This window comes from Oncorhynchus tshawytscha, linkage group LG01, assembly GCF_018296145.1.
Source record: "Oncorhynchus tshawytscha isolate Ot180627B linkage group LG01, Otsh_v2.0, whole genome shotgun sequence".
In the NCBI taxonomy this organism is placed as follows: Eukaryota; Metazoa; Chordata; class Actinopteri; order Salmoniformes; family Salmonidae; genus Oncorhynchus; species Oncorhynchus tshawytscha.
The window spans coordinates 28,340,973-28,360,650 of record NC_056429.1 but is presented as its reverse complement, the minus strand read 5'-3'; the positions used below and the strand labels follow the sequence as shown (position 1 = coordinate 28,360,650).

The following is a 19,678-nucleotide window of genomic DNA, read 5'->3' as shown; positions in this document are numbered from 1 at the left end:
ACCAATCGTAGACTTTGGGGACCGACTTCGGCTTGCCTCGAGAAATGTTTTGTGTGTGCAGCCGAAAAAAATATCCTTGCCAAAGACCAAAACGAACCAAAACGTCACAAAATGTCATCATAATATATGCACGAACTGTTCCGAACTGTTTTGGATGGGAGGCATTGATATCATGGATGGTCAGTCCTTGATTTTCTGTCATTGATTTTGTTTGGTGCAGTATTAAATGCCTTTAGTCTTCGTTTCATAAGGGGGGGGAAAACGGCATGTTTTCCATAGGAGGGGGAACCCAACATGGCACTTTTGAGGCAGAGTTGCTGTGCTCAGAGATCAAATGATATGATCGTCCACCCGCTCCTGTGCCAGACCCCCTGGGGACTGGCGAGTCCAGCACACTGCTTCCATCATGTTATATCTGCTTTAGGAGGGAAACCCGAGACCCCATAGGACCCCAGCAGCACACAGATCCCAGGGCTTTATAGTATAGAGAATAAAGGACAGTGTATAGAATAGAGCCGTCTGTCAGGCCTGCTGGGCGTTCCTCTACATTACCCTGTAGGACAAAGACCTGGTCTGGAAAGTAGGGCTGGAGGCCCTTTGAAAGCTGATGACTCCCCCCACCCTCCCCCCACCCCCACCCCATTCCTCTATTTCTCTACTCGTTCCCCTCTCCTCAAACCCTCCTCCTTTCTCCCCCCATCCTTACCGCCAGGCCCCGATATCAGAGGCTCAGAGCACCAGAGCGCCAGCTGTCACTAAGGGAAGAGTGTACCGTCTCTGTCTGGGCTAGAGATCAGGGCCTACTACCCCGGTCAATTCCATTCAATTCAAGAAACATATGTTAACATTGCCAAAGCAAGTGAGGTAGATAATATACAAAAGTTAAATAAACAATAAAAATGAACAGTAAACATTACACTCACAGAAGTTCCAAAAGAATAAAGACATTACAAATGTCATATTATGTATATATACAGTGTTGTAACGAAGGTTGTCTCTCTCTCTGTGTGTGTGTGTGTGTGTGTGTGTGTGTGTGTGTGTGTGTGTCTACATGTTTAACTATACTTGTGGGGACATTTTGTTCATCCCCACAAGGTCAAATGCAAATTTCTAGGGGGTTTAAGATTAAGGTTAGAATTAGTGTTAGGGTTAGAATTAGGTTTAGGAGCTAAGGTTAGGTTTAGGGTTAGGTTTAGGATTAAGGTTAGGTTTTGAGGTTAAGGTTAGAGTTAAGATTAGAGTTCGGTTTAGGGGTCAGGGAAAATAGGATTTTGAATGGGACTGAATGTTGTGTCCCCACAAGATTAGTTGTACAATTGTATTTTTTTATTTTCTATTTCAGCTTTATTTAACCAGGTAGGCCAGTTGAGAACAAGTTCTCATTTATAACTGTGACCTGGCCAAGATAAAGCACTGCGACAAAAACAACAACACAGAGTTACACATGGAATAAACAAACATACAGTCAATAACACAATAGAACATCTATATACAGTGTGTGCAAATGTAGTAAGAAGGTAAGGCAATAAATAGGCCATAGTGGCGAAGTAATTACAATTTAGCAAATTAACACTGGAGTGATAAATGTGCAGATGAGGATGTGCAAGTAGAAATACTGGTGTGCTAAAGAGCAGAAGAAAATATACATATATATATATGGGGATGAGGCAGGGAGTTGGTCAGATGGGTTATTTACAGATGGGCTGTGTACAGCTGCAGCAACCGGTAAGCTGCTCTGACAGCCGATGCTTGAAGTTAGTGCTTGAAGTTGTGTGTGTGTGTGTGTGTGTGTGTGTGTGTGTGTGTGTGTGTGTGTGTGTGTGTGTGTGTGTGTGTGTGTGTGTGTGTGTGTGTGTGTGCTTGCGTGCTCAAAGAAGTAAGTGTGAGCTTCTATTTCTATCAAGACAATGGATGTTAAATCCCGGCTATAGTGTGAGCGGCCTCAGTATTGTTCTCCAGTTTAGCAGTGACCCTCTCCTCTCCAGCCCTCTGTATGTAAACAGGACAGAGAGAGTGTCAGAGAGAAGGATAAGAACTAACAGCCTTATAACAGCCTTTTAACCGCCTCTTGCTGAATAAGACTACATCCAAACAATAGAATCACAAAGTCTGAAATACAGCCCCAGAAAGCCTCTGTAACATGTATCTCCTGTCAACTAAATAACCAGCCAATGACACGGCGGAAGGGCGGGAGTATCTGAGAGATACACAAGCAGTGAGGAACTAACTCTCTATCTCCCTCTATCTCCCCTTTCTCCAGCTCTCCCCTCCATCCCTCTCTCTCTACCCCGAGGACTATTAGTGCTCGTTAGCGGCACAAAGAGCCCAGACGCATCAAAAGAACCATTGTTCCCCAAAACAGTGAATATCTCCCCACCCCCAGAGAGAGAGAGAGGGAGTCCGTATTGAGGCCAGAGGGGCCAGTGTGACAGTGAAGAGAAGAGATGGAGAGATGAGGCCCTGTCAAGGATGGTAGGGACAAAGCGAAGAGAGAGGGAGAGACTGGAGAGAGAGACAGAAGGGGCTGTCAGATGTTTATGTGTGATGCCCACACACAGAATTACACAGAACACACACTCGAAACGTCAACTTGAAACCCACACTTAGAACATACAGCTAAACACCCTGGAATTATAATCAAGAGTTCAAGACGCATGCACGATCAGACACCCACACACACAGACAGAGGAGTAAGATCAGACACCCACACACACAGACAGAGGAGTAAGATCAGACACCCACACACACAGACAGAGGGAGTAAGATCAGACACCCACACACACAGACAGAGGAGTAAGATCAGACACCCACACACACAGACAGAGGAGTAAGATCAGACACCCACACACACAGACAGAGGAGTAAGATCAGACACCCACACACACAGACAGAGGAGTAAGATCAGACACCCACACACACAGACAGAGGAGTAAGATCAGACACCCACACACACAGACAGAGGAGTAAGATCAGACACCCACACACACAGACAAAGGAGTAAGATCAGACACCCACACACACAGACAGAGGAGTAAGATCAGACACCCACACACACAGACAGAGGAGTAAGATCAGACACCCACTCACACAGACAGAGGAGTAAGATCAGACACCCACACACACAGACAGAGGAGTAAGATCAGACACCCACTCACACAGACAGAGGAGTAAGATCAGACACCCACACACACAGACAGAGGAGTAAGATCAGACACCCACACACACAGACAGAGGAGTAAGATCAGAGGAGCAGAGGACAGGTCAAGTGAATCGGCATCATTATTCCTATCACACACACTGGCTACAGAAAGCACAAAGGGCACCGCATATGGCAAGCACAAATACGCTGCCCGCACAGCCAGTCCAGTCTGTTACACTAACATATCTAATGACAGCCCTGAGGCCTCAGAAACCCCGCAAGTGTATCATTATCATCTAGCCGTACAACCAGTAGCCTCAAACACCAGCTGTGACCGTGTGTGTATGTGTGTGTGTGTGCGCCTGTGCGTGTGCGTGTGTGTTTGCCATATGCCGTCCTCTTGTGTATGCTGTCAAGTAAACCGGTACAACCAGCAGCCGGAGACCAGGTGGCTGTTTAAGAGAAACACATCAGCCTGGGCATGATGCCACTTAGATTATAAACACGCACTCACACTCTTGGAAGTCTGGGTGCCCTATATGAAGGTTGGCGTAGACAACATGCAAGGAGCTAAGTCTAGTTATGTAAGGCAGTAATACTGGAGCTAAAGCCTCAGGAGCTAACTCACCTTCTACACAACAGAACACAGGCTCTGAATAGAGAAGGAATCCATACCATAACAAACGCATTGGCCCAACCCTAACCCCATAGCAACTCAACCATAATACCACCATATCACAATACCAAACCAGAAATGTCCTGTATACTATAGACATCATGTTCACATGCGTGACCCTCTACAGCAGGGTTATTCAACTCTTACCCTACGAGGTCCAGAGCCTGCTGGTTGTCTGTTCGACCTGATTGCACACACCTAAATAAGTCCCTGATTAGAGGGGGAAATGAAGAAAGAAAACGCTGTGGAACTGTCTTCAACGTCCAGAGTTGAGTTTGAGGGCTCTATAGGTTAGTGCGGCCCTGTATCAATGCACAGAACTGTAAATAATGGAGTTTGTGTGTGTGTGTGTGTGTGTGTGTGTGTGTGTGTGTGTGTGTGTGTGTGTGTGTGTGTGTGTGTGTGTGTGTGTCAATAATAACACTGCAGGCCTCCTGTCCTCTCTCAGACTAAAACCTCTGTAGCAGAATACAGCCATGGAATAGCAAGAAGAGGAATGAGTGGAGGTGTACATAGCATATCACATAGATTACAGAGATTATTTACCATCTCTAGTCAACCCAATAATGGTTTATGTTCTCTCTTGAAGGAAAGAGGTCTGTAAACATACCGGTTTACATGAGTTTAAACCCAGCTCCTCTTCCCATATCAGCCTGACGACTCCCACTCGATCTGCTGTCTGTCTGTAGTGCGTGAGCCAAGTCACTGTGTGTCTGCTAAAACAGGGCTCTCTGACCTTGTTCCCTGACAGCTAGGGTTGGAGAGACCTGGACTAGAGTAAAAAGATGTAATACTGTACTTTCTGGAGCGACCCGATCTGTAAACACAACTGTGTTTGGTCTACTGGAGAATAAACAGCACCACTCACAACAATTAACCCAAAATCTGTTTGGTATGTGTGTGTTAGTGTGTGTTTACAGTTGTGACGTGAGCCACCTATGGTTAGATTAGTCATCCATCCAACAGGCGCCTGGCTAACACTAGGGCTACCAGCCTGCAAGTAAACTACTCACATTCCTCCCTCTACAGGGTCCCACTACCACCATCACTCCACTGATTGAGCTAGGGAGAGGGAGAGGGGGCTGGCAAAGTGGGGTTAGAGGGAGGTAGAGGTGTGGAGGAGGGAGGAGGAGGGAGGAGGCTGGAAAGCGGACAGTATTAGGTTTCACAGCAAAGTGAGACACACCTACATCCGACTCACACTACCTTTCCCGTTTCCCACCCTTTCCTGAGTGCCCCTACACACACACACACACACACACACACACACAAAAACGCGTGCGCATACACACACACACACACAAAACGCTCGCGCATACACACACACACACACACAAATGCGCGCGCATACACACACACACACACACACAAAACGCATGCGCATACACACACACACACACACACACACGCGCATACACACACACGCGTGCGGATACACACACACACACAAACACGCGCGCATACACACACACAAACGCGTGTGCATACACACACACACACACACACACACACACACACAAACGCGTGCGCATACACACACACACACACAAACGCGTGCGCATACACACACACACACACACACACACAATTACGCCAGATGTCAAGAGAGTTCGGTACTGCTGGGTGATGAGGAATGTAAGAAATCCTGTTAAATATGTATAGAGCCGGTCAGTCAGTCAGAATAAAGTGTCTGAGGAGGGATACTCATACTGAGGAGATAGAGTACAGGGTTAAAGTTATGTACGTGATTGAATGGGTTAAAGTTAAACTGCTGTAATGTATTGCTGTAAGTCTTAATGGGAGGTAGAGACAAGGGTTATTGATAACAGCCGCTATAGGAGGTGAACATTAGTATAGGCTAATTCCCCTGGACTCTAATGCTATTCAGAGACTGACGTCAGGTCAGACTGCACACACAAACACACATTACCTCAAATCTCAAATTCAGCTAATTTAGTGACATGAGGAAATGTTAATAATAATGCATATGTACCGCCTGCTCCCGCTCTTCCCCCCTGGCACTCGAGGGCCCTGCATTACGCACTCCTGCCTTCCCTCGTCACGCACTTCAGCGATATTGGACTCACCTGGACTCACTCATCACCTGTTTATTACCTCCCCTGTGTTTGTCAGTCCCCTGCTCTGTTCCCCACTGCTGCATTGACTGTTGTTTGTCATTGTGTATCTGTGTTCTGATGCTGTTTCTGTCTTGCTCTTTGTCTGTTCATAATTAAATGTCAACCTGCTTCTCATCTCTGGCCTCGGTCCTTACAGAATAAGATTGGTCGCTATAGAGACATTTGCTTAGCTACATTTACTTAGCATTTACTTTCACCGTTTGTTGCCTTCTGAGCAGCCAACTGGATTAAAAGTCAGAGTGGAGAGGAGAGAGAGAGAGAGAGAGAGAGAGAGAGAGAGGGAGGGACTGGAATTTATATTCTGAGAAAGATGCCAACCTTGAATAGTTCCCCAGCTCTAGTCTGAACATGAACACACAGGCACACAAATACACACACAGACACACAGACACACAGACACACACACAGACACACACACACACACAGACACACAGACACACACACACACACACACACACACACACAGTGCTCCAGTCCCGCAGCATCTCTCCACCGAGAACACGTCTTCTAACAAACATCTGCAACATCTGCAATCTCCCACTCTCAAACAGCCCTGGGATGCGTGCGTGTGGCGTGTGTGTATTTCCCATGTTCGTGCATGCTCTTTCCAACTATGACAATCAGCAGATGCTGTAATATGTGTCCAACAGCCAGTATGGGATTAAGGACTAGAGCTCAACTGTTTACTGTCTGTCTGTCTCAATCCTTCTCTGGGCTGCTGTTCTCTCTGACAGTATAGAAGCTGATTTATATATTATCTCTGATTTATACAAGAGGAACAGGAGGGTCTATAAACTGTCTGCCTAGACGGTGTTCACCAGAACCCTGCATGTGTTGGGGGAGTGGCAGGTAGTACTCTGTCTTATCCCTGAGGTTCTCCTGCCACTTAAACATCACCATCGGACGCCCTCACACACACACACACACACACACCCACTTGCAGCACACACTCGGGTAAGGACAAAGCCCATTCCCAATCGTACATTCTTCAAGTCCTCCACACTCGCATTCCTCCCCCTTTCATTCCCCCTGATAGCCCCCTCTATCTCCTCTTCTCTTTCTCTAGATTCATCCCTCCCTCCCTCACCCCCACGCCACTAAACCAGGCCAGTGAATAAAAACAGACAGCTTGTCCAAGTTTAGCATCACAAAGAAAGAGAGTGAGAGTGTGTGTGTGCGTGCGTGCGTGTGTGTATGTGCACGTGTGTGTGTGTGTGTGTATGTGCACGTGTGTGTGTGTGCATACCAGCCTGTGTTTCTAAAGTGGAAGAAGTTGGTTTGTGGAGGAAATGTACTCCACATGGATTCAAAGTCTCAAGGAGTTTATATGAAACAGTGTATCTGTTTCTGAGTTTATATAAAACAGTGAATCTGTTTCTGAGTTTATATAAAACAGTGAATCTGTTTCTGAGATTATATAAAACAGTGTATCTGTTTCTGAGTTTATATTAAACAGTGAATCTGTTTCTGAGTTTATATAAAACAGTGTATCTGTTTCTGAATTTATATAAAACAGTGTATCTGTTTCTGAGTTTATATAAAACAGTGAATCTGTTTCTGAGTTTATATAAAACAGTGTATCTGTTTCTGAGTTTATATAAAACAGTGAATCTGTTTCTGAGTTTATATAAAACAGTGATCTGTTTCTGAGTTTATATAAAACAGTGAATCTGTTTCTGAGTTTATATTAAACAGTGTATCTGTTTCTGAATTTATATAAAACAGTGTATCTGTTTCTGAGTTTATATAAAACAGTGAATCTGTTTCTGAGTTTATATAAAACAGTGTATCTGTTTCTGAGTTTATATAAAACAGTGAATCTGTTTCTGAGTTTATATTAAACAGTGAATCTGTTTCTGAGTTTATATTAAACAGTGTATCTGTTTCTGAGTTTATATAAAACAGTGTATCTGTTTCTGAGTTTATATAAAACAGTGAATCTGTTTCTGAGTTTATATTAAACAGTGTATCTGTTTCTGAGTTTATATAAAACAGTGTATCTGTTTCTGAGTTTATATAAAACAGTGTATCTGTTTCTGAGTTTATATAAAACAGTGAATCTGTTTCTGAGTTTATATTAAACAGTGTATCTGTTTCTGAGTTTATATAAAACAGTGTATCTGTTTCTGAGTTTATATTAAACAGTGAATCTGTTTCTGAGTTTATATAAAACAGTGTATCTGTTTCTGAGTTCATATAAAACAGTGTATCTGAACACCTGCTCTTTCCATGACATAGACTGACCAGGTAAATCCAAACAGATCTTAGAAGGGTCTTAGACAACATCTACCAGAAAATGTCTTAAAATGTATTAGAAATACACCAAAACACAAGTAAAGACCCCTGACAACTAATATCAACACTTATGTTTAGTTATGGAGAAATGATTTATCTTCTGTAAGTTTAAGAAAAGGGACCTTCTGCCTTGTAATTTTGTTACCACATATCTTGAAAATATTTATTTACCTCATAAGGAAGAAGAATAATGAAAGTTCACTGAAGTGAAAGGTAAAGGTAGACCTACCAATTAATCATAGTGTTTTTACTGATATCAACTTTATGATTTATTAAGTGATTAAAATTGTCATTCTGTTACCAAATCGGTGATAGAATTACCCAAAAAAGCTACAATGGGAAATCACAGTTGTGTCACCTGCTTCTGTCCTCCCTTCCACTAGTATACTGTTATGTTCAGCTCATAACTGTTTTCTTTCACTTTCTATGGTCTCGTGGTTAAAGCAAGAGTGTGAAAACTGTCGGGACAAACCCGCCCTCTCACTCTCTGCCACTCTCTCTCTCTCCCCAATTAATGTCACCTCTCAGACTGACACCTACCATGACACCTACCACCTACCCTCTTTCCATTTACTGTAACAAGCATCCTCACCCACTGAGCACCAACCGACACCAGACGCCCATCGATGTTGAAAAGTAGTTGAAACTTGGTCAGTCCGCCATGGCTGGACCAAATCTGAACCAATCATAGGCGTCTATGTTTCCCAGGTTTGGACAGCACAGTAGAGTACGATAGAGAACAGTATGAAAACAGTTGTGAAAACAGTACTGTATTTTACTGTACATATCTACTTGACTACTTTACTGTACTCTACTTTAAATTGTTTACGTATTCAGCAGACACTTATCCAGAGCGACTTACAGGAGCAATTAGGGTTAAGTGCCTTGCTCAAGGGCACAACGACTTATTTTTTACCTAGTCAGCCTTTGATTTGAACCAGTAACTTTGAGTTTTTTTACTTATTTGTATTTATTTAACTTTTATTTAACTAGGCAAGTCAGTTAAGAACAAATTCTTATTTACTCTTATTCTTCCCCCCTGGCAATAAGAGTGCTACACCCGGACTATCTGCATTGACACTATCTTGCACTGACTGTGCACACAAACGTGTGAAACATAGACATTTATGATTGTTCCAGATTTGGAGTTCATTACAATAATAGCCAGTGTGTATAACAATACTGTCACGCCCTGGTCAAAGTATATTGTGTTTATCTTTATGTATTTGGTCAGGCCAGGGTGTGGCATGGGGTTTTTGTAATTGTGGTGTGTTTGTCTTGGGGTTTTGGTGGTGGTATTGGGATTGTAGCTTAGTGGGTTGTCTAGCAAGGTCTATGGCTGTCTGGAGTGGTTCTCAATCAGAGGCAGGTGCTTATCGTTGTCTCTGATTGGGAACCATATTTAGGCAGCCATATTCTTTGAGTTTGTCGTGGGTGATTGTCCTTAGTGTCTTACTTGTACTCTCTGTTAGTTTGCACTAGATAGGCTGTTTTCGGTTTTCATTACGTTTATTGTTTTGTAGTGTTTAGTGTTTAGTCGTGTTTACGTTTTGTTTAATAAATATGGATCGCAATCGACACGCTGCAGTTTGGTCCGACTCTCCTTCATCACCACTAGAAAACCGTAACAGAATCACCCACCACCAACGGACCAAGCAGCGTGTTAACAGGCAGGAACCACAGGAGAGGCAGAGGCAGCAGCAGCAGCAGCAGCTGCAGTGGGAGAGGCTGCACCACCTGGAGAAATGGACATGGGAGGAAGAACTGGACGGTAAAGGACCCTGGGCTCAGCCTGGAGAATATCGCCGCCCCAAGGAAGAACTGGAGGCGGCGAAAGCTGAGAGGCGCAGATATGAGGAGGCAGCACGGCGTAGCGGATGGAAGCCTGAGAATCAGCCCCAAAAATTTCTTGGGGGCTCAGGGAGAGTGTGGCAGAGTCAGGAGTCAGACCTGAGCCAACTCTCCCTGTTTATCGTGAGGAGCCAAGGAGGAGACCAGAACCAGAGACTGTGAAGGAGTTAATGGGGAAAATGGAGGAGAGAGAAATGAGGGAGTTGCTGTGTTGGTGCTTTTTGCATGGAATTCGCCCGACGGAACGTGTTGGGGATTTGATGGCACCTGGGTTAGCGCTCCATACTCGTCCTGAGGTGCGTGTTAGTTGGCTGGTGAAGTTGGTGCCAGCCTCACGCACCAGGCCTCCTGTGCACATCCCTAGCCTTGCACATCCTGTGCCAACACTGCTCTCAAGATCTCCAGTACGCCTTCACGGTCTAGCCCATCCTGTGCCACCTCCACACTCCAGTCCTCCGGTAGCAGCTCCCCGCACCAGGCTTCCTGTGCGTGTCCTCGATCCAGTACCACCAGTTCCAGCACCATGCACCAGGCCTTCAGTGTGCCTCGCCTGTTCAGCGCAGCCAGCGCTTTTCTCCTCTCCTGCGCTGCTGGAGTCTCCCGCCTGTTTAGCGCAGCCAGAGCCTTCCTCCTCTACAGCGCTGTCGGAGCCTCCCGCCTGTTTAGCGCAGCCAGAGCCTTTCTCCTCTCCTACGCTGCCGGAGTCTCCCGCCTGTTCAGCGCAGCCAGAGCTGCCAGCCTGCATGGAGCAGCCAGAGCTGTCAGTCCGCATAGAGCAGCCAGAGCTGTCAGTCTGCATGGAGCAGCCAGAGCTGTCAGTCTGCATGGAGCAGCCAGAGCTGTCAGTCTGCATGGAGCAGCCAGAGATGTCAGTCTGCATGGAGCAGCCAGAGCTGTCAGTCTGCATGGAGCAGCCAGAACTGCCAGTCTGCATGGAGCTGCCAGTCTGCAAGGAGCAGCCAGAGCTGTCAGTCTGCATGGAGCAGCCAGAGCTGCCAGTCTGCATGGAGCTGTCAGTCTGCATGGAGCAGCCAGAGCTGCCAGTCTGCATGAAGCAGCCAGTCTGCATGGAGCAGCCAGAGCTGCCAGTCTGCATGGAGCAGCCAGAGCTGCCAGTCTGCATGGAAGCAGCCAGTCTGCAGCTGTCAGTCTGCATGGAGCAGCCAGAGCTGCCAGTCTGCATGGAGCTGCCAGTCTGCAAGGAGCAGCCAGAGCTGTCAGTCTACATGAAGCAGCCAGTGCTGTCAGTCTGCAAGGAGCCGTCAGTCTGCAAGGAGCTGTCAGTCTGCAAGGAGCTGCCAGTCTGCAAGGAGCTGCCAGTCTGCAAGGAGCTGTCAGTCTGCAAGGAGCCGCCAGTCTGCCCAGCGCCGCCAGTGCCGCCAGTCTGCCCAGCGCCGCCAGTGCTCCCAGTCTGCCCAGCGCCACCAGTCTGCCCAGCGTCGCCAGTCTGCCCAGCGTCGCCAGTCTGCCCAGCACCGCCAGTCTGCCCAGCGTCGCCAGTCTGCCCAGCGCCGCCAGTCTGCCCAGCGCCGCCAGTCTGCCCAGCGTCGCCAGTCTGCCCAGCGCCGCCAGTCTGCCCAGCGCCGCCAGTCTGCCCAGCGTCGCCAGTCTGTCAGGATCAGTTAGATCCGCCAGTCAGCCAGGATTCGCCAGTCTGCCAGGATCCACCAGTCAGCCAGGATCCACCAGTCTTCCAGGATCCGCCAGAAGTGCCAGTCAGCCAGGATCTGCCAGTCGGCCAGGATCTGCCAGTCGGCCAGGATCTGCCAGTCAGCCAGACTCTTCCAGATCTGCCAGTCAGCCAGACTCTTCCAGATCTGCCAGTCAACCAGACTCTTCCAGATCTGCCAGTCAACCAGACTCGTCCAGATCTGCCAGTCAACCAGACTCTTCCAGATCTGCCAGTCAACCAGACTCGTCCAGATCTGCCAGTCAACCAGACTCGTCCAGATCTGCCAGTCAACCAGACTCTTCCAGATCTGCCAGTCAACCAGACTCTTCCAGATCTGCCAGTCAGCCAGGATCTGCCAGTCAGCCAGGATCTGCCAGTCAGCCAGGATCTGCTGAAACCACCAGCCAGCCAGGAGCTGGTAGATCTATCTACCTGCCTGAGCTTCCTCTCACTCCTGAGCTTCCTCTCACTCCTGAGCTTCCTCTCACTCCTGAGCTTCCTCTCACTCCTGAGCTTCCTCTCACTCCTGAGCTTCCTCTCACTCCTGAGTTTCCTCTCACTCCTGAGTTTCCTCTCACTCCTGAGTTTCCTCTCACTCCTGAGTTTCCTCTCACTCCTGAGTTTCCTCTCACTCCTGAGTTTCCTCTCACTCCTGAGTTTCCTCTCACTCCTGAGTTTCCTCTCACTCCTGAGTTTCCTCTCACTCCTGAGTTTCCTCTCACTCCTGAGCTTTCTCTCACTCCTGAGCTTTCTCTCACTCCCGAGCTTCCCCTCAGTCCCGAGCTGCCTCAGTCCCGAGCTGTCCTTCAGTCCCGATCTGCTCCTCAGTCCAGTGGGGTTCTGGGTGAGGACTACTAGGCCATGGTCGGCGGCGAGGGTGGACTATCCAGGGACGAAGGGAGAGGGGACTAAGACATTAAATGAGTGGGGTCCACGTCCCGCGCCGGAGCCGCCACCATGGACAGACGCCCACCCGGACCCTCCCTATTGTTTTGAGGTGCGTTCGGGAGTCCGCACCTTAGGGGGGGGGGTTCTGTCACGCCCTGGTCAAAGTATTTTGTGTTTATCTTTATGTATTTGGTCAGGCCAGGGTGTGGCATGGGGTTTTTGTAATTGTGGTGTGTTTGTCTTGGGGTTTTGGTGGTGGTATTGGGATTGTAGCTTAGTGGGTTGTCTAGCAAAGTCTATGGCTGTCTGGAGTGGTTCTCAATCAGAGGCAGGTGCTTATCGTTGTCTCTGATTGGGAACCATATTTAGGCAGCCATATTCTTTGAGTTTGTCGTGGGTGATTGTCCTTAGTGTCTTACTTGTACTCTCTGTTAGTTTGCACCAGATAGGCTGTTTCGGTTTCGTTTATTGTTTTTTGTAAGTTCATGTTTCTTTGTTGTATTAAACATGGATCGCAATCGACACGCTGCAGTTTGGTCCGACTCTCCTTCATCACCACTAGAAAACCGTAACAAATACCCACATTTGCAAAAGAAGGCTATTGCATATTTCTTCCTTTGTGTACCTATTCAGGATACATCACCATAAAGGGAATGATATTCATATCCATAATTATGCATTTCTGTATAGTAAAGATAAGAGACCCATGATGTAATTCTGTAACTGTAATTCCATTACCGGAAGTAAAACCACTTCACCTACTGTAATTTAATAACCCAAATATTATTTTCAAGGTGTTATGTCATAACTGATACCCCATTCTTTCTGCAGAATCTTAATTCATTGCAGATATTTAACAGAGTTTTTTGGAAAATTTGGTTGCATAACAAAACTGTGGGAAATTTTACCGTAATTCTGTTACCAAACTTTGCATCTGCACAGTTCTTCAAGTAAATGTGTTTTTGTGAAATGTTCTGTGTAAATTGTTCAAAGTAGTCCATCTGCATAGAGTTGTATGTTTTGTTAAACTTTGAAATCAATGTTTTTTCAAAGAGTGATTTGGTTGTCGTGGAATTGCCCATCTATCTCTGTGCACAGAGCAGGGTTTACAGTTGAGAGACCTTCCCCCTGACTCACAACACATGTTTAAGCAATTAGAGAGAGAGAGAGAGAGACAGAGAGACAGAGAGAGACAGAGAGAGAGGGGAGAGAGAGAGAGAGAGACAGAGAGAGAGGGAGAGAGAGAGAGAGGAGGGGAGGGAGAGAGAGAGAGAGAGAGAGGGAGAGGGGAGAGCGAGAGAGAGAAAGAGAGATAGATAGAGAGAGATAATCTGCTGTAGAGTGATGGGGTACGGACAGCTGAAGGGGATTTTCTGGAAGGTTGTGGAAGAGAATGTGTAAAGTTAGGCTTGACTCCCTAATCCTGCTCTCAGAGAAAGAGGGTGAGAAAGAGGGAGAACGAGAGAGAAACAGAAGAGATGGCTGGCATTGGTAACACTCAAGGGGGTCTACAGTTCAAACGAGCCATCATCACCTCAGAAACACACAAACACACACACACACATTCCATGTCTATTTCTATTCCAATTCCACGCCATTCCTTGTATATTTTTATTCCAATTTCACACCATTCCATGTCTATTTCTATTCCAATTTCACACCATTCCATGTCTATTTCTATTCCAATTTCACACCATTCCTTGTCTATTTCTATTTCAATTCCACACCATTCCATGTCTATTTCTATTCCAATTTCACACCATTCCATGTCTATTTCTATTCCAATTTCACACCATTCCTTGTCTATTTCTATTCCAATTTCACACCATTCCATTTGTATTTTTATTCTTAAACTCTAGTCCTAGTTTCATACCATTCCTGTTCTCTAGATGGAAAGACAGCTCAGCAGGTAATATGAGCAATAAGGGAAAGGGAGGATGGCTGGAGGGGAGAGGGCCTGGCGGGCTATTTAATTAAGGTGCAGTAAAATGTGCAAGTTACAGCACTTTAAAACATCTGCAACATCTCTCCCCCTGGACACACACACACACACACACACACATAGAGCCCTTCAGGAGGTTGAAAAGTTATACAGCTGCACCATCGAGAGCATCTTGAAGCTGCACTTGACGCATTTATGAAACTACTTATTCCAGTTACTATTAAGAACGCACCCATTAAGAAAAAACTGTAAAAACTGTTAAATCCCCTTGGATCGGTGAGGAATTGAAAAATTGTATGATTGACAGGGATGAGGCAAAAGGTATGGCAATTAGGTCTGGCAGCCCAACTGATTAGCAAACGTACTGCAAATTTAGAAATCATATGATTAAACTAAAAAAAAATAAACTACACTATGAAACAAAGATACATTATTTAAAGAATGATAGTAAAAAGCTTAGGGGCACCTTAAATTAAATTTCGGGAAAAAAGCCAACTCGGTTCCTTCATTCATTGAATCAAATGGCTCATTCATCACAAAGCCCACTGATATTGCTAACTACTTTAATGACTTTTTCATTGGCAAGATAAGCAAATTTGGGGATGGCATGCCAGCAAAAGACGCTGACACTACACATCCAAGTATATCGGACCAAATTATGAAAGACAAGAAGTATACTTTTAAATTCTGTAATGTCAGTATGGAAGAGGTGAAAAATTATTGTTGTCTATCAACAATGACAAGCCACCAGGGTCTGACAATCTGGTTCAAAAAATTACTGAGGATAATTAGCAGACAATATTGCCACTCCTATTTGCCACATCTTTAATTTAAGCCTACTAGAGAGCATGTGCCCTCAGGCCTGGAGGGAAGCTAAAGTCATTCCTGCTACCCAAGAATAGTAAAGCCACCTTTACTGGCTCAAATAGCCGACCAATCAGCCCGTTACCAACACTTATTAAACTTCTGGACTAAATTGTGTTTGACCAGATACAATGCTATTTCACAGTAAACAAATTGACAACAGAATTTCAGCATGCTCATAGGGAAGGACACTCAACAAGCACAGCACTTACACAAATGACGGATGATTGGCTGAGAGAAATTGATGATAAAATGATTGTGGGGCCGTCTTGTTAGACTTCAGTGCAGCTTTTGACATTATCGATCATAGTCTGCTGCTGGAAAAACGTACAGTATGTGTTATGGCTTTACACCCCCTGCTATAATGTGGATAAATAGTTACTTGTCTTGTCTAATAGATCACAGAGGGTGTTTTTTAATGGAAGCCTCTCAAATATAATCCAGTTAGAATCAGGAATTCCCCAGGGTAACTGTTTAGGTCCCTTGTTTTTTTTCAATTTTTACTAACGACATGCCACTGAGTGTCTATGTATGTGGATGACCAAACACTATACACGTCAGCTACTACAGCGACTGAAATGACTGCAACACTTAGCAAAGAGCTGCAGTTAGTTTCTGGGTGGGTGGCAAGAAATAAGTTATCCCTAAATATTTCTAAAACTAAAAGCATTGTATTTAGAACAAAACACTCACTAAACCCTAAACTTCAACTAAATATTGTAATAAATCATGTGGAAATTGAGCAAGTTGAGATGACTAAACTGCTTGGAGTAACCCTAGAATGTAAACTGTCATGGTCAAAACATATTGATGCAGTAGTAGCTAAGATGGGGAGAAGTCTGTCTATAATAAAACTTAACAACACTTTCAACAAGGCATGTCCTACAGGCTCTAGTTTTGTCGCACCTTGACTACTGTTCAGTCGTGTGGTCAGGTGCCACAAAAAAGGACAGGAAAATTGCAATTGGCTCAGAACAGGGCAGCTTGATTGTCACTTGGATGTACACAGAGAGATAATAGATAATATTAATAATATGCATGTCAATCTCTCCTGGCTGAAAGTGGAGGAGAGATTGACTTCATCACTACTTTTATTTATGAGAGGTATTTATGAGAGGTATTGACATGTTGAATGCACCGAGCAGTCTGTCTAAACTACTGGCACACAGCTCATACCCTACAAGACATGCCATAAGAGGTCTCTTAACAGTCCCCAAATCCAGAACAGACTTTGGGAGGCACACAGTACTACATAGAGCCATGACTACATGGAACTCTACTCCACATCAAGTAACTGACGCAAGCAGTAAAATTAGATGAAAAAAACAGACAAAAAAAACACCTTATGGAACAGCGGGGACTGTGAAGCAACACAAACATTGGCACAGACACATGCATGCACACACACACACACACACACACACACACACACACACACATGGATTTAGTACTGTAGCTATGTGGTAGTGGTGGAGTAGGGAGCTGGGGGCACACAGTGTGTTGTGAAATCTGTGAATGTAATGTTTTTAAAATTGTATAAACTGCCTTCATTTTAATACATACAAATACAAATATCAGTCGGTTTCAGAGGAAGGCCCGAAAAAAATGACAAAGACTTCAGCCACCCAAGCCATAGACTGTTTACTCTGCTTCCATCCAGAAAACACTGTACCGGAACATCGCGACTCTCGGACCAACGGGTTCCAGAACAGCTTCTTCCCCCTGGTCATAAGACTGCTAAATGGTTACCCGGACTATCTACATTGACCCTATCTTGCACTGACTTTGCACACTCACAATACTATACAGTATATACACTATTTAACACACTCACACACACTACACTGACACTCTCACACAAACCACCACGCAATCACATACACTACATACACACACACACACACAAAACACACACGCATGTCGATGCCAAACACACATACATACAGTTTCACACACATCCTTTCCTCCTGCTACTTTGTTCGTTATTTTACTCGTATTATTATCTATCCTGATGCCTAGTCACTTTACCCTGCCTTCATGTACATTTCTACCTCACATACCTCATACTCCTGCACAGTGATATGGTACTGGTACTCCGGGTATATATCTTCATTCTTGTGTATTTTATTCGTTGTGTTACGATTTGTATTTTTCTGTTTTTTAAAACTCTGCGTTGGGTAGGGCTCATAAGCAGCATTAAAGTCTACACCTGTTGTATTCGGTGCATGTGACAAATACAATTTGATTTGACACACACACACACACACACACACAAACACACACAAACATACACACACACAGGGACCTTTCCTACTGTTAATTGAGGTAATCTAATATCCAATTCTAGACTCTGAAAACTGTAGAGTTAATAACATTTATAAACGATTTGACTTAACTGCAACTTAATAAATTGAGTTAGGTTAATGTTCAGAGTCAGAGTCTTGTTCAGTCAGACAGTGGTCTTTAGGACACCATATGCCATGTTGGCTGACCACTTCACATCATGTCAACAACCACAATGTGTTCTCTCTCAGTGGCACTTAAAACGTAGTCCCATGGTCCTGGTTCTCACTGTCTGGCGTCTATTTCACGGTCTGACTCTGATCACGTTAACGAAGTGTGTTAGGTGGACATGGTGCAGGTTGTTAACATATTACATTATTTTAAATATAGTATGTTAACATATTACATTATTTTAAATATAGTATGTCCCTTTGGACATATTGGATGCAGTTGTGTTCACTCTCTCGCTCTCTCTCTGCTCAGGGTTGCGTGCCCACTCCCGCCGCCTCTCTCTCTCTGTTATGACACACTGACAGTTGTTCTGTTTTCACTGATAGTACATTATAGTGAGCGCAGTTTTATACATTATGGTCACACCCTTTAACGTGTTGAATATGTTATGTAATTGCCCAATTTGTTATAGGCCGCACTTTTCCCTGGTGACATTACTGTGTGACACTATTGTCACGTTCTTGTCACGTTATAGTTCATTCGGTGCTGTCAAGTAATTTCATTTGTTTACAGTTGGGACTAATATGTCTTTGAAACTCACCTAGTAGCAGGCAGAAGAGGTCCAGTCCTATCAACAGTTTCCTCTTGGTGTTATCGATGCCGTTGTTGTTGTTTAATGAAGTCCCTCCGTTTCTGTTCTGTTGTGCCATGGCTTTCTCATACAAAATACTGTTGCATGTAAGAATTCCGTCTCCAGTTAAAATCCCACAAGCGTGCTAAACACAAACTAAATCACGTTATTTAGTCCGTCAAGGTTTACAGCCGAAAAGATGCGAATGTCACTGAGTAGCCAACTATGTGAAACTAACTTCCCAACTAAGAAGAGGTTCTGCAAACGTATCAGTGCTGCAACGACGCGATGCCTCGTCTTAAACAAATACAACATGTATTTTAGCCTACTATTAGAGACGTTTAACTTTTCCACTGAAGTCGCCTCTTCAGATCCTATATAAAAAAAACTTTACGTCTGTCCGGTCCACGCTTTAGGGACGGTAAACGTGTGTAACGGCGCTATAATGAATGAAGCCTGCTTCTCCCTCTCCTCTCTCTCAGTCCGCTTCAAAGCCTGGCAGAAAATAGCGCTCTGAGCGCTGGGAGAGACCGTAGTTTTATCAACCCCCCCCTCCCCCCACTCTTCTCTCTGCTACAGCCCAGTAATAAGCTCCAGACCTCCTGCTAGATAACTTTCTCTGGACCTGGATAAAGAGCAGTCCGACATTGCTCCCAGCGGTGGTTACGGAGAGGCCTACACAGAACACATCATAAAAGGGCGTTTGTGTGCAGTGGCGATTTTAGCATGTGCATCTTGATGGAGCAAACTGAACCCATTTTATTTTTTAGATGCATGCCAGCAAAGCCACTACACAACATTTTATTATTTTATTAGGCCTGTGTGGTCTAAAAAGGAACGAAAATACAATCACGAGGATCCACTTTTATATACAATATTCCAGCGCAAAGACAGCACATTGCGCAACAAAAAGAACCCTTGAAATATCAACTGGAATTATATTTGAATGGGAAGAGACTGTCACTGGTTACAGACCCAACAAGATTATATAGTATCCCCTCCTCTTGAAGAAAAGCACATGAGCTAATTATAATACACAAAGTAGGCAAAACAATTAAATAATTCCAACATTCCCTAAAATGATGACTAAGAGACTAATGAGATAGACCTATATAAGCAATATAACAC

At 44.8% G+C, this 19,678-nt stretch overlaps 1 protein-coding gene across 2 annotated transcripts in view; it reads right to left on the bottom strand.

Annotated features, from left to right (window-relative positions):
* The window catches only part of plpp3 (phospholipid phosphatase 3), a 46,100-nt gene extending 27,024 nt beyond the window's left edge, over nucleotides 1-19,076 (bottom strand). Inside the window, exon 1 of one of the 2 annotated variants that reach the window (XM_024418240.2) lies at nucleotides 18,521-19,076. In XM_024418240.2, coding sequence (XP_024274008.1) covers nucleotides 18,521-18,629 — 109 coding nt within the window. In that variant the 5' untranslated portion in view covers nucleotides 18,630-19,076. The remainder of the gene's footprint in view (nucleotides 1-18,520) is intronic. The other variant, XM_024418231.1, reaches the window with a different exon arrangement.
* Between the last annotated feature and the right edge of the window lie 602 nt (nucleotides 19,077-19,678).